This window comes from Cotesia glomerata, linkage group LG6, assembly GCF_020080835.1.
Source record: "Cotesia glomerata isolate CgM1 linkage group LG6, MPM_Cglom_v2.3, whole genome shotgun sequence".
NCBI classification, from domain to species: Eukaryota; Metazoa; Arthropoda; class Insecta; order Hymenoptera; family Braconidae; genus Cotesia; species Cotesia glomerata.
In genome coordinates this window covers 2,779,086-2,795,850 of record NC_058163.1, presented here as the reverse complement: position 1 = coordinate 2,795,850, position 16,765 = coordinate 2,779,086, and the positions used below count along the sequence as shown (strand labels likewise).

Below are 16,765 nucleotides of genomic sequence, written 5' to 3'. Positions count from 1 at the left end.
TTTAGCTACCGTTACTCTGGTCATTTTATTGTAACAAAATAATTTTGTTGCTGTAACAAAGTGATTTTGTAAACAAAAATAGTCGTAAAATTTTGAGAAACTTTTCTCTAAAATTGTCATTAAAGTTACAATTTACAATTTTGTTTATTATTGTAACAATTTAAAAATCCTGAATATGGTTCACTCTAAAGGCTACCCCTGGAACTTTCTGTTAAATCAAAGTTCAAAACGCTCAAAAATTTTTCTATTGCAAAGTTTGTAGCTGTTGAAGCTCAAAATACAACTTCGAGCTCGAAGATTAATCTAGTTACTGTCTTGCAAAAATGTTTTTTTGAAAATTTAGCTAACAAAATTATTAGTTATTTGTCGGAAATAATTTTGCTACCGTTACTCTGGTTATTTTGTTGCAAAAAAATAATTTTGTTGCTGTAACAAAGTTATTTTGTTGGCAAAAATAGTTGTAAAATTCTGAGAAGCTTTTCTCTAAAATTGTCATTAAAGTTACGATTTACAATTTGGTTTATTATTGTAACAATACATATTTTTTACTGTAAAAATGTTCAATCATACTTTGTATGTAAAAAGAAAAAGCAAAAAGTTTAAGAGAATTTGCAGAATCGTTCTCCAGATTTTATAATCTTGTTAAAAAAATAAAAATTAAAATGATTAGACTGACTAACACGATTAGAAAATATAATGTGAGGGAAGTAATTGAGAAGCGCGTTTGAGCGAGTTTTTTCTCTAATTAAAGTATTAACTCGCGGCTTATTAGCCGCCGGTGGAGTGAGAAGGAGTAAAAACGGGGTGAATACAAAAAAGGCACGTACCGGAGAGAACCGTTGAAGAAATAGAGTGATCATTAGGTCGAAGGTTAAAAACAGTTAGTTAACTGTGGGTTTAAAGGTTCAGATGTTCTGCCCGCTGAATGAGCAATGTCATCATACACGGCTTTGAGCACGTGCGGAAGCTCCATCGATCCATGAAGGATTGTAATGGATAAATTGTCTGCATACTCCATTACTGTATTGCCCGTCACTATCCGGCTCGAGCCATTTTTATCTGCTGTAAATCTATTGCTTTGTTAATCCCATAGATATTTTCTCTTTTTTGTATGTTTGATACGTCCCCGGGGCGAATTCTCAAGTATTTATTCTATGCACAATCGCTCAAAGATTTTAGGTTACTTATCTTCCCAGTATTTTACCCATACAATAGATAAGCTCTTAATGCTCTCATTGGCATAAAAGAAAATTCTTGAGAATCAAAATAGGATGATAATGTGTAAGTAACAACTTCTGTGAGCTTATAGGAATTTATGAAATTGAAGGAAAAATTATTATGGTTCTAATGGAATTATTTCTTGTAAAATTGATAAATTTATGCACTTATGCAAAAAAATTTTGTTGAGACAATATGAGACATGTTATGGTAATAAATGAATATGTTAGCGAAGAGATAGCAACTCATATGATATGATAACAAAGTCTAGGTTATAATTAGTAAATTCTATGTTATAATAACAAGACAGTTTTGTTATAGCAGAATATTTTGGTTAATTCAACAAAATAGTTTAGTTTAATGGACAAATCGATTTGTTTAAATAACAAGATTGTTATGTCAAGATAACAAAAAGTTATGTTGGAGGTTCAACATAAACCAGCCATGGAATCACAAATGTTGTTGTTGAAATAGCTAAATTATTTCCGACAAATAACTAATAATTTTGTTAGCTAAATTTTCAAAAAAACATTTTTCCAAGACAGTAACTAGATTTTCGAGCTCGAAATTGTATTTTGAGCTTCAAGAGCTACTAACTTTGCAATAGAAAAATTTTTGAGCGTTTTGAACTTTAATATAACAGGAAGTTCCAGGGATAGCCTTTAGAGTGAACCTTATCCAGGATTTTAAATTGTTACAATAATAAACAAAATTGTAAATTGTAACTTTAATGACAATTTTAGAGAAAAGCTTCTCAGAATTTCACAACTATTTTTGCCAACAAAATCACTTTGTTACAGCAACAAAATTATTTTGTTGCAATAAAATAACCAGAGTAACGGTAGCTAAATTATTTTCGACAAATAACTAATAATTTTGCTAGCAAAATTTTCAAAAAAACATTTTTCCAAGACAGTAACTAAATTTTCGAGCTCGAAGTTGTATTTTGAGCTTCAAGAGCTACTAACTTTGCAATAGAAAAATTTTTGAGCGTTTTGAACTTTGATATATCAGAAAGTTGCAGGGTAGATTTTAGAGTGAACCATATCCAGGATTTTAAATTGTTACAATAATAAACAAAATTGTAAATTGTAACTTTAATGACAATTCTAGAGAAAAGCTTCTCAGAATTTTACAACTATTTTTGCCAACAAAATCACTTTGTTACAGCAACAAAATTATTTTGTTGCAATAAAATAACCAGAGTAACGGTAGCTAAATTATTTTCGACAAATAACTAATAATTTTGCTAGCAAAATTTTCAAAAAAACATTTTTCCAAGATAGTAACTAGATTCTTGAGCTCGAAGTTGTATTTTGAGCTTCAAGAGCTACTAACTTTGTAATAGAAAAATTTTTGAGCGTTTTGAACTTTAATATAACCGGAAGTTCCAGGCATAGCCTTTAGAGTGAACCATATCCAGGATTTTAAATTGTTACAATAATAAACAAAATTGTAAATTGTAACTTTAATGACAATTTTAGAGAAAAGCTTCTCAGAATTTCACAACTATTTTTGCCAACAAAATCACTTTGTTACAGCAACAAAATTATTTTGTTGCAATAAAATAACCAGAGTAACGGTAGCTGAATTATTTTCGACAAATAACCAATAATTTTTTAATTTATTATTGTTTTTAATTTTTTGTAAAAAAATTAAAGTTTTCGCTTAAGTTTATACAATTCTAAGTTCAAATATTGTTTTGTTATAAAATAAAAAAATGAAGTTATTAAACCGATTTAATAACAGAAAAAATTTCTCCAAAAATATTCTAGATTTCCACAAAACTAAATTTAATGTTTCAAGACTTCAAAAGTCAGTCCAAACTTTTCAATAGATTCAATATTAACCAAAAATGGAGCAAAAGTACAACCACAAATATAAAGTGAATTGATAGTCAAAATAAAACAATATTGTTATTTTTAATGAACCCATCGAGCAATCCAGTTGGAGAGTGCTTACTAACATTAAGTTGCAAAGGGACAACTGGGTCATGCTTTTCTCTTAAAATATTCACCGAGAATAACACGGATTTACATACGTATGTTCACGGCTGGCATTCGATTCTCGTTAGTTTTGCGACCCGGGGTTACAAAGTTATAAAAAACCTCAATACTTTTATATCGCCTTTAAGCAATCGTTAAAAGATTATTTTTACCAGGAAAAATTGGATTTATAAAATATATTTATCGGTTCTGTTTTATCCATTTTTCTCAATCTCCATCTTGATTTGTATTCAGAGCGGCTAAAATATCCCAGGTCATGATTCGAACCTTGTGAAAATAGAAACTGCTTTTATACAGATACTTCTAATAAATATAAATCGATAACAAGTTTGCGAAACCTTAAAAAAAATGTACTTTTATGATTACGATTTCTTTTTTTTGCTCAAATACTTACAAGTGATAAAATCCCTTAATAGCTTACACTTTATCGAGTCTATAAATTATTATATATAATAGATGTGGAGGAAAAAATTTTTCTGTTCAGTAATATATGACCTTTTTTTTATCTGACTGAGAAAAGTCGCTATTTCCAGCCTGGACATGATAAGAACCCACTTGAGAAGGAACATATCATGCTCGGTCCAGTAAGCAATCTACTTTTATGTCTCAAAGAGATTTATTTCACCGTTTTTAGCAATAGCACATGACAATAACGGATAAAGTGCTGATTTACCTAAACAATCATTGTGATTATGATTGCTATCTTTAATCTCAGGAAACTGAGGATCCTTCATTTCTGGTTAAGAGCGCAATGAGACTCGATAGAACGTATGATATTGTGCTTGTATGGAGATAAGTGGAGCCAGATAACTGGTATCGTCCTTCGGTATCAAGGCTAGGGAGATAACCTACGCAGAGTGTGCTTAAGGCAATATACAATTTTTTTTTTTTTAAAGAAATTCTTCTAAATGCTAAGTGTAATAAAAAAATGGTGTGGTGAGAAATATTTTCTTTAAACACGGGAAAAATTTTGATATTTTATTTATTTATTTATTTTCCATGATACAAACCCAACAGCCCAAAGGTCCAATAACAGGGTTATTTAATTTTTATAGTGTTGAAGATTTTGACAGAGTAAAAATTTAAGCAGAAATATGACTATATAATCTAAAATTTTTATAACTAGAATTTAAATTTGCGCGCGCAAGCCTCATATTTATTGTCATGATATATTTATGTGTCGTTTATGTATATTATATTCACTTTCAACCAATCAGAATGAGAATATTTATTTTCGACCAATTACAACACGAATAAATTAGTTTCACATTCATTTCATCTCTATTTTAATGTGGGATTAAATAATTATTATAATATGACAAAGTAGTTTAATAACTAAGCAAAAAAGAAGAAGAGATAAATTAAGGCTACATATGCAGAGTTACATTTAATTTTTAATTTCAATTGTTGTTAGGCAGGACAATGTGTCTACACGGAAAAAAAAACTCGAAAAATTACATTATAAATAGTAATAAGTGTCCCGTTGTATTCAAAATTAGAAAAATTACAGTTCGAAATAATATTTTTCGAAAATCCAAACTTTAAATGTTAATTTACAGAACTTTCAATGTAATATTTACATTTTGCAATGTAATTCTTACAAAATCTGTAGTAATTATAATCTGAAACTGTAATTTTTCTGTAAGTTTTCATCACGGAGCGCCACTTTACATTATATAATGTAATTTTTCTATTTTTCCTTTATCCGTAGAAGTGAGCGGTTGGTTGTTACATATTTTATGTCATTTTTTGGACGCTTGGTAGTGAAAATTTCCGATAGATGGCGCATGGTCGCTAAATTTTCTCCTTATAAGAGAGTTAACACCAAAGTATAAAGTTCGAAAGTAAATTTTTTTTTTATTTTTTTTTTAGGAACTAATTTTTTGTTAAACTATTAAGATAATTTAAATAAAATTCTAAGTGGTGATTGAAAAAATTATTTTCTTCTCATTTATATTCAGATATATGTAGAATTTTTTTTTACTAGAATTATAAAAGATAAAGTTAGGCATTAAATAATTTAGCCAGTTGAATAAATTAAAATACTTAAATACTTTCTAATAAAAGTTAGATATTAAAATTACCTACACGGAAAAAAGTTAACTGTATTAAATAACAGTCGATTTATAATAAGTAATGATCAACTGCTAAAAATTAACATTTCAAACAGTAAAATCGTGATTTTAATATTCACTTTATAATATTTACCATTTAAACATTACAATTTACTCTTTACATGGAAGAAAATACTATTTCAAACAGTAATATTCGCTATGTAAATGTCTAAAATGTTAAAGTATAATAATTAAGAATTCAGACTTTAATATTTATCATTTCGTACTTAAAAAATGATCTTATGATATGTAAAAAGTATAAAATAAAGTTAATAAATTTCTAATACAAGCAACGTCAATATTTATAAAGCAAAATGGTCAATTTTAAACGCAACGCTGAAAATCAAACTGTAATTATTGACTTGCTTGGACTGGTAAAATGTATATTTTAAAAGTATAATTTTTACTGTTTCAAATGTTAGATTCTCCCAGAGTGAGACCCCTTTCTCTTTCATATAAGTTCCCCTTCTCCTCATAATATCGACTATATATTGAAATGGCAATTTTTACTGTTTGAAACTGTAATATTTTAAGAGGAAAGAGACGTTATTTACTATAGTGACAGCTACTAATCACTTATTTTGGATATTAAATTATAAATTGTGGCTTTTATACTTTCTACATTAAGTTCTGTAATATTTATATTTTTGCCACCCCGATGTCTGCTTTACTGTTTGAAACTATAAAAATTAACTGGAATCCGAGTGAATATTACAGTTTACTTTTTTCCGTGTATGTATATATGAAAAATATATCAAAAATACATGTGGGTACTCAAATGAAAACTCTTGATGAGTGTAATATCGGGATGAGCTTATATCTTTAAAAATATCAATAATTCAGAAATTACCCTGTATCTTGTGAACTATAAGATATTTTTAAAGATTTAAGTTCACCCCGACATTATACTCATCAATACCTTTCATTTGAGTACCCACATCAATTTTTCATATATTTTATATATTTATATATATGTATATATCAAAAATGCATGTGGGTACTCAAATGAAAACTCTTGATGAGTGTAAATTTATCGTTAAAATTTCGTTAAAAATTTAAAATTTCGTTAAAATATCGTTAAAATTTTATTAAAAATCGATTAATTGCTATTTTTATATAGAAAAGTGGTATTAATGGCTTGTAATGTAGATTTTCAAATTTTTATGGAGGGACGAACACGATAACTTTTGAAAAAATAAATTTTTCAACTCAGCTTATTTTTTAATCTCCTCATCTGCCTAAAGAGAAGTTAAGGATTGAAAATTGCAGCTTAATATTGTTTCATTTAATTATAATTGAGGTTATAATTGTGCTGCGACTGTGGCCGACTTATGCGTTATAATCAGTACCTAAATTTGCATTACGGTCTTAAATAGTATGGAGGTACTTCTATAATGACATTTTACCTCCATAACTATACGGGAAAACCACAGAAAACCCGACCGGTACAGAGGCTGGCAATGAAACGCACATATTCTTAGGTTATAATCATTGAAAAATATTGGTGCGCGCCGGAATCGAATCCTGGTCCCAATCGTTCGAAATGCAGGTACCGAGCCGATTAGTCTATTGCCAACCTTTTTATTTAATTATAATTCATTTTTGTTCGGCTGGCGGATAAATTTTCTGTACTTTAAGCCATATAGAAAAATTTATTTGTAAATAGAGCTTTAAGGCAGCTAATACTATACTCAATTGTGTTGACTGACCGAAGGTCAGTCTTTAATTGATCCTTTTTAATGATTCACATCGGAACGAAAGAGGGCGTTCAATTCGTATGAAAACAAATACTATCCGCGGGATAATTTAAACAAGCTTTAAAATTGAATTGTAAATAAAATTTCTTTTAATTAACTTATTAAAATTATTCTTTTAATTTATTTTCATAGCGTAATCATTTTTGATATAAAATCATTAAAAATTCAAAATTATCAATAAAAACTACTACTTAATTTTTTCCCAAACTTTTATTTTTAACATTTAAATTTACATTAAAATAATAACTACAAAAACAATGACTAATGGTCACTATCATAACATGTATATTCATTATTATTACCCACATAAATATTAATTCTCAACACATCTCTACATATATATTGAATTTATCTCGTAATAATTTAACTTTAAAAGCTAAATGTGTACAGACTAAGACGTTTTGTCATGTTTAATAGTCGAGTTAAACGTGTGCATATTCAACATTTATGTAAAATATTTTCCCTCTATATATATATATATATATATATATATATTATATATATATATATATATATATATATATATATATATATATATATATATATATATAAATTTGTACATACTTAAAATAAAAGAAATATGCTCGAGTAGTAGTTCCAGTGCTTGCGTCAGACCTTGCCGCTATAGTTCCCATTGTTCTGGCGTTTGATAAATGTTGTTATACCGACGAATAAACGCATCTACGTCGACTTGTGTCGTACAATATAATAATATATAATATATAATATATAATATATAATATAACAAGTTGTATACAACAATATCCCAGCAAGGACATTGCATTCCATTGCGATCATGCAATACATGCTAACCAGGGATCATGGGCAGAATTATTTATGTCGGGTATTAATACTGAATAACATTCCATATCCATTATTATATTATATTCTAACTTCTGTACTTTGTATCTCATACACCGACGTATTAACAGAGAGTTTATTTTCGAATAAAATTAATTTAATGAAAATTTTGTCGCGTGAGAAAGTGACTTTGGAAAAAAGGTATTTTAATTAGCTTGCTATCAAGATCGTTGATCCTTTGATTGTGTTAACAACTTTTGGTAGTCGACACTTTTGTTGGGGATTATTATTGGTTGCTTTAACTTTGTTTTTTTGTTCATTTTAAGGTCGCGTGTTTTTTAAAACTTGTAATCTAATAACTTTTTCGGAATCGATTTAGATTCTTCGTCTCTGTCTCTAACTTGGGGATATTAAATTTGTTTTTCAGAAGTTCCACTTCCTTGGGTTCTGTTTTTGTATATATATAAAAGTGATATGTGGGTCAAATGCTGGTGGGGGTTACAGTTTTTTAAAGTTGAATTTAATTTTATGGAAAGGAAGTTTTTAAATTTAAGAAAGGTTTTATCTTGAGTATTATCACGGTGTATGTTTTGTTTTTTAATAATAATTTGGATAATATTGATTTTATAGAAAAATTTATAGCCTTTTTTTAAGAAAATTAAATTTATAATAAATTTTTTGATAAGAAGAATAATTTTTTGAGTGGAGAACAAAATTCTTGGCTCAAGAAAATTTGTCGGGTGCCTGAAGGAAGACCGAAGTTGTGTGCCGAAGTAAAAATTTTTCTTTAATTCTATTCTTGATGGAAGTCATTTTTTCTTAATTCTATCATAAATACTTGATACAAAAAATTTTTATATTTGATCAAGATTTTTAAATACTTTAGGGAAGCAGCGCCACCTACTTCAGCTGAGAAAAAAATTTTTTCACCTTGAGAAAATTTTTCTCTTGAATATTTGATACCCATTTTATATTATTTTAGCGTGCAATTATATATATTGAATGAAAAAAAATGATGAAATATTATTTGATCTTCCCATTTGACATGTAAATCAATAAAAATATTAATGAAAATTAACTTCTATCTTTATATTTAATTTTTTGGAGCAAGAGAGAAATTTTCTCAAGACAAGAAAATTTACTTCTATCAAGAACTAAATTTTTTGGAGCAAGAGGCTGAATTTTCTGAAAGCAACAAGATTTTCTTGACAAATAAATTTTCTTGGATCAAGATACGTATTTCTTAAAGCAAGAGAATTAATTTTTGGAATAAGTGAAATTTTTTGTCAAAAAAAAAATTTTTTTTCGCTCAAGAAAATAATTAGGAAAAAATATATTTTCTTTGCTCAAGTAAACCGTTTTTCTGTGTATAATTTCGAAAATTTTTTTTCATTATAAATTTATGATTCAGTTTTTTATTGATATCTGGAAAAAAAATATCAGCTTTAAATAAATTTAGTAAAATAAAAGCCCCAATTATTGACACTATACGATACAAAGTTATGATTCCATTTTTTTTAAGCAATCAAATATCAATATTGTTGAATTTTGTTTGTGGGAATGTCTCAAGTAATGTTTTTACTAATCAATTTCTTCTTTCAAAATGATTATCACTGATATTTACTAATTAATTTTAAATAATTAAATAGATTATCCGAATACACCAATTATTGGCAGGTTAAAAAACTGATTGATCTAATTATTGACATACCTTAGCCCCAATTATTGACACCTATACTGCGCATGCCTAGAATCATCTGTTTATTCTTATTTATCGAAACTTATTATTAAGTAATCAATTTTATTAAAGTTTATTAATAATAATTTCCATAAATGATTAATGACTTTTAAAAATATAAAAATTAATTTAAAAATAATTTATTGAATCAGAAGAGTTCAAACTCTTACAGTAAATTTTTTAGGTTAAAGTAAAAAAAAAGCCGTCATAGCGCTGTCGAATGGCTGTCAATATAAGATTCAACTTAAAAATTATCAACTAGTTATTGACACTCATTATTTAAATATTATAAAGGAAACAATTAATTTCGATTATTCAATTTTATAAATTTTTCATATATTGTTAATTAAAAAAAAAAAAGATCATATAATTAGATGAAGAAATTAATTTAAACTCGGCATTTAAAAAAAATGCTTTTCTAACCAAAGTTGTTAAGAAAATAGACGCTCGTAAGCTGGTTTGATGAACTGATGCTTTTATTTTTTTTTAATAATTAATATTTAATATTTTGAACTGAGTAATTTTTTTCAATTTTTTAATTAATTAGATTTTAATAAAAATTTATATGATAGTTATTCTTATTACAGATGATTAATTATATTTAAAAATAATTTAGGGTTTCAATATTTAAACCCCTGGCAATAATTAGGGCTTTTACCTTAGAGCTTTAATTAATACTTTCCAAGATAGATAGATAGATAGATAAAAAATTTATTTGGCTCTGGAACCTAAGCTCCCTCAAAGCCATCAATATTTAAATCACATTGGTTTACATAGGTTATAAGATTACTTAACTAATTAAAGGTTTACAATTAGATTTAATTTCAAATGTTATAAAATCCAAATAGATTATTTAATACAAACAAATAACTTAATTTAAAGTCATAATAATTCTACAAGAAAAAATATTTAAATAAGATCCAAAATAAAGATTGCAATTGTTAATTGTCATGTTCAAAAAAGTGATTGAAGCAAGCATTTTTAAATTCAACCAAATTATCTACAGCCACAGTCTCAGCTGGCAGTGCATTCCAGATACGTATGCCATGAATTAAGAATGAATTATCATACATGACACAATTAGCCTGCGGTATACGAAGATAGTCTTGTCGGACATCACCTCTACGCAGTGCTACAGGCAAAAAGTCTAGTTTTGAGCCGAATAGCTGCCGATAATTTAGTCGAATTTCCTTATAAAACAGACAAGCAATGAAATAGTCTCTTCTCGCTGCAAGCTTTAGCCAACCTAACTTTTTGAAATATGGAGTCACATGTTCATATTTTGGTACTTTATAGATAAATCTAACACATGAATTCAATTTACGCTGCATCTTTAATAATAATTTGTTTGACATATTCGTATACGCCGCACAACGATAATCAAAGAGAGGAATTATTAAAGTAGATACTAGCTTAATACGTAAACTTTCACTAAATATTTCATTGTTTATTTTTAGTTGTGCTAGAATACTCATAGCGCGATTGCACAAATTTGTTACTTGATTCTCCCATGAGAGAGTACTATCTATAGTCACCCCAAGGTATTTTACAGTGCTACTATAAGGAATAGCACACCCCTCCACAAAGATTGTGTCGGCTAGGCTGCACTCATCACTACTAATTTTTGCTCTACTTCCACAAATAATAATTGCTTTCGTCTTCGAAGGATTCATTTTTAGATGATTAGTTCTGCACCAATCTGTGATTTTTATTATTTCACACTGATAGAAGGATTTGTTTATAGTTAAAAATATTTGTTAATATTTAACAAATCATTTATTAGAGACCACTTTTTAGTCCTTAACAAATATTTCTTAGTATTTAAAAAGATTTATTAATATTTAATAAATGAATATCTGATTTATTAAATACAAACAAATCATTTTAAATACTAAGAAATATTTGTTTGATACTAAAAAATGGTCTCTAATAAATGATTTGTTAACTATTACCAAATATTTTTTTAATACAAATAAATCCTTCTATCAGTGCACCATTAAGCTTATTCACACAAACACTGATTTGAGAAAGATGGCAAGAAAGGTATATCAGTAAGTCATCAGCATAGAATAAGTATATATAAGTATATGATAAGTTAATTGAATGTAACTTATTTACTAAATAACATTTATTTTATTTTTTTAAGGACGATTGCGGACAATGGGTAAGCCTTGATTCGGAGCTAGAGATGCGGGGAGGCGAGGTAGTTGGAACGAAAGTACCAACTGGCCACAGTCTACTGATATCCTGCAGATTCGAGCAACCCTTTGGTAAGTGAATTATTATTCAATTATAATTAATTAATTAATAATTCGAGTGAATAATTAAAAACAAGGGTGTCTGAGAGCGGAACAAAATTTCCTTGATAAAGTTGATAAATTGGCAGAGATTATTAACAAGTTTTAAGTTGGAAAGATGCTCAGATAGTAGTTGTTAATTAAATGATAAATGATAAATAATAAGTTTATGTTGCGAGAAAGGTAAATTGTTGTAAACGGTTCCGTTGATGAATTAGGAAGATGGTGTGACCCGAGGAGCGGATGGAAAGCCTTGATAACGAGCGAAACTGCAATCAAGTTATGGGCATCACGGCCTATGTGTGGTTCAGGTACCCTCCGCATCATCACACCGTGACATCCCATGGAAATTAATAAATCCATGGATGTGTAAATATCCTAAACCTATTATGGTTATTTTTCTACCGCATTGAAAAAAAAGTATTTTTTCTCTTAAATTTTTTTCTCCATTAAAGAAACTGGTATTTTTACACTGACAAAAGGATTTGTTTATATTTAATAAGCTTTATTAACTGTTAATAAATGATTTTTTAACATAGGATTTAATAACTATTTATTAACAGTTAATAAATTATTTATTAAATACGATTTGAATGTTAATAAATATTTGTTAACTGTTAACAAATATTTATTTAAAATAAAAAGCAAAAATAGCAATTTTCTTTTGACACTTTTTATAACTCTATAGCTGGAATACATAATAATAATTAAATTCACTAAATAAATTAACCTTTTTAATATTTAAAAATATAAAAGACAATTATGAGCTGTGATAGAATTTGGTATTTTACAATAAACGTTATTATAATGTAATATAATTGATGCAAATAATTTATAAAGATGATTTTTATTTATAAGCAATCTTCATATCATATGCAAGCGAAACAAATTTACTCTACAAAATATTTTTTAACTGTTAATAAATATTTGTTAACTATTAATAAATATTTATTAACTATTAATAAATGTACTTTCCTTCCAAATAAATATTTATTGAATGTTACAAAATATTTATTACAATTTAATAAATTAAATAATTGTCTTCAAATAAAATGAACTAGCAACCTTGCAGTCATTATGTGACTGAAATGACTTCTGAATTATAAACAAATAAAATTTTGCTTTATTAAATAATGAATTTTGTTAAATTACACTGTACTTTCTTATATATTGGCGTTTTTGAAAATATAAGCTCATTTCGATGTTACACTCATCAAGAGCTTTCATTTGAGTGCCCACATGCATTTTGATATATTTTTCATATATACATATATATAATTTATATAAATATATGAAAAATTGATGTGGGTACTCAAATTAAAGGTCTCGATAAGCGTAACATCAGAATGAGCTTATATCGTTAAAAATGTCGACATTTTACGAGATACAAGGTTATTTCTTAATTAATAATATTTTTAAAGAAGTAAGCTCATCCTGATGTTACACTCATCAAGAGTTTTTATTTAAGTACCCACATGCATTTTTATATATTTTTCATATATACATATATAAAATATATATAAGTATAGGAAAAATTGATGTGGGTACTCAAATGAAAGGTCTCGATGAGTGTAACATCGGGATGAGTTTATATCTTAGAAAATATCATTAGTTGACAAGATAGCAATGTCAGTTCTTAATTATTGACAATTTTAAAGATATAAGCTCATCCTGACGTGACATTCATCAAGAGCTTTCATTTAAGTACCCACATGCATTTTGATAAATTTCTCATATCTATATATATATAAGCGAAATACCACTCACTCATCACGAGATCTCCGAAACTATTCGCCCGATTGACTTGAAATTTAGCATAGTTACTCCATTCGTGATGTAGACGCTCACTAAGAACGGATTTTACGCAATTCCTAGCCAAAATGAATTTTTCGTCTACCATCACATATGCCCTCCCCTCCCCTCCCTCTCATTCTTCTCCTCCCCTCCCGTGCCCTATAATCTTTCCCCTTCCCTATATCTCTTTTTTTGGGAGCGAAATATCATTTTGACCCTCTAATCTAAGAAACCATCAGTGGCACCCGTAAATTATCGAACTCAACCCCCGACAACCACCCCCGCTACTCAACCCGTGCCATGGTTACCATTGTCATGGTTATCGTTGCCATGGTTACCGTTGCTATGGTTACCGTTGCCGTGGTTACCGTTGCCATGGTTACCGTTACCATGGTTGCCGTTACCATGGTTACCGTTATCATGGTTACCGTTGCTATAATAACTGTCAAAATGATTGATTTTAAATTTTATCGATTGGACTGTTGGGACAGTAGGAATTCATAATCATACGTTTTTAAGAAAGAATAGCTAAATCATTAATAACTGAAATAACTTATATGTATTGGAATAATCATGAAGCGATGAACTCGATTATATCATAACACAGATAAATTAAACATAAATATTATCAAGTTGATATTGTTAAATGATTATACTGATTTTAATGATTAAAATTAAAATGGTAAATTGTGTCTGATGCGTCTTCTCTAAAATTTTACAACGATATCGTTAAATTATTATAAAAAACGGTCGATTTAAGATAATTTCTAATAAAATGAGTAATAATAAATATATTTTTAATACCACTTAATTTGTTATGAATTTATTAATAACTAGCTGATACCCGCCCGCTTCGATAGGAATACAATAAATTTTTATGGTGTAACCTAGATGAAAAATATAAACAAAATGGTTAATTTCAAAAAGATAATGAATATAAATTTTGAATTAGAGAAAAGTGATTGTTTGTGATGACCGGTGTTAGCGAGTATTAAATATATGAGAAAAGTATTTTATTATTAACATTTTTTAAAATTAAAAAATTATTGACATTTTTTAAAATTAAATAATACTATGAAGCGGAAAAGAATAGGAGTTACGGATAATTATTACGTGAATCGTTCCAACATTCACGTAACAGAATAATTGAGGAGGAAGAGATTGAGAAAGAAATAGGAAGGACCTTCTTAATAAGAGTTTACAGAATATGCGAGAAAAAATTCAGATAGCTCGGACAGGGATTCGAACCCAGAACCTTCCGGTGACATGTCGGCTACTCTACCATTTGACCTATCCGGTCTAGACTAAATGTTTAGGATAACATTATTATAATGGGAACGCATCTCACTACACAGTACGTCATGGGTGATGCGGAAATCTGTCTAATGACAGATTTACTGACTAACTGACCCATTGATTGATTGATTATTAATAATAAAATACTTTTCTCATATATTTAATACTCGCTAACACCGGTTATCATAAACAATCACTTTTCTCTAATTCAAAATTTATATTAATTATCTTTTTGAAATTAATCATTTTGTTTATATTTTTCATCTAGGTTACAACATAAAATTTTATTGTATGCCCAGCGAAGCGGGTGGGTATCAGCTAGTATTTATATATATATATATATATACGAAAAATTGATGTGAGTACTCAAATAAAAGGTCTCGATGAGTGTAACATCGGGATGAGCTTATATATTTAAAAATGTCAATAATTCACAAGATACAAGGTAATTTCTCAATTACGTATCTAGAGATAGAGCATTTTCAAATGCATTTTAAATACTTATCATAATAAATTTCATTAAAAAGACCGATTTTATAATATGACTATTCTGGACACAAAATTTTTCTCATTCTCTTAATAATATAGATGAATCCTTCTATCGGTGTACGTATTTTTGTTATTTTAAATAAATCTACGAATTTCAATTAAACAAACTGTTTTCTCAGTTTAATAGCATAGAGTATAAGTGTTGGGTGTCAAATTGATAGTATTACTGTGGAAATTATACCAGTTTCTTTACAGTAAAAATACTGTAAAAATAGTTTTTGAATACTTTTTATTTCGAAAGAAAAAATACTTTTTTTTTCGTGCGAAAATTCATTCGTTCTCCATTGATGTTTGTTCATAATTTCGAACCGCGATTATGCAGAAATTTAAATTAAAAAAAAACAATTCCAAATTTAAAAAAAAATACTTGTACCAAATGTTTACAAAAAAAAAAATAGTATAAAATAAATTTTTGCATAGTTCAAAAAAAAATTTACGCATCCACGGTATCGAGCTTTTTCCGTAATTAGCGTGACAACCCTCTAGCCCGCCACTGCACCATCTTGAGTGTCAAGACTTGATTATTTTTAATTAAAACATTTATGATTCATACAATAGTGACCCGAATTAATCCAAAAGTAAAGTATAAGTAGCCAAAGTCTATTTACACCTCGTAGTTTTAACTCCGACTCTTTGTCTTTCTCCCGCTCCTTTGTCATCTCACTTTGATCATTCAATTAACTTGATTGTTAAATTATCTGGGCCACTTACTACCCCCTAGTTCTAGCTTCGTCTTTCTTCTTTCAATCACTTTAATTTTACATTTTATTCTTTAAAATATTCAATCGATCCTACGTATATGGTTTAGAAATTTTTTTTTGTTCTTTATAAGCAGAAAAAATTTTTTTTCTGAATTGTTACACCTCCCGCCGGAAACCCGCCGTGGCTCCAATGGCTCTATTCTTTAGAAAAAAATTTTTTTTTTATTTACATCGACAAAATTTGGTCCAAAATTTTTATTTTTATCCACTGTAAGAAAAATTTAAATAAATTTTTATGAGAAATAACTTTCCATAAAGGCCGCTACTATTAGACTACAGGGGGTGTAACATTTAAGAAAAAATTTTTTTCATAAAGTTTTACCGAAACTTTATAAGGTAAAAGCCCCAATTTTTGACACTGTAAGAGACAAAGTTATAATTTTATTTTTTTTTAAGCAATCAAATATCAATATCATTGAATTTTGTTTGTAGCA

At 27.9% G+C, this 16,765-nt stretch overlaps 1 protein-coding gene across 1 annotated transcript in view; it reads left to right on the top strand.

Moving 5' to 3' along the window:
- The window catches only part of LOC123267222, a 69,326-nt gene that overhangs the window by 28,983 nt on the left and 23,578 nt on the right, over positions 1 to 16,765 (top strand). The window contains exons 6-7 of the mRNA XM_044731775.1: positions 11,781 to 11,904; positions 12,150 to 12,242. Coding sequence (XP_044587710.1) covers positions 11,781 to 11,904; positions 12,150 to 12,242 — 217 coding nt within the window. The remainder of the gene's footprint in view (positions 1 to 11,780; positions 11,905 to 12,149; positions 12,243 to 16,765) is intronic.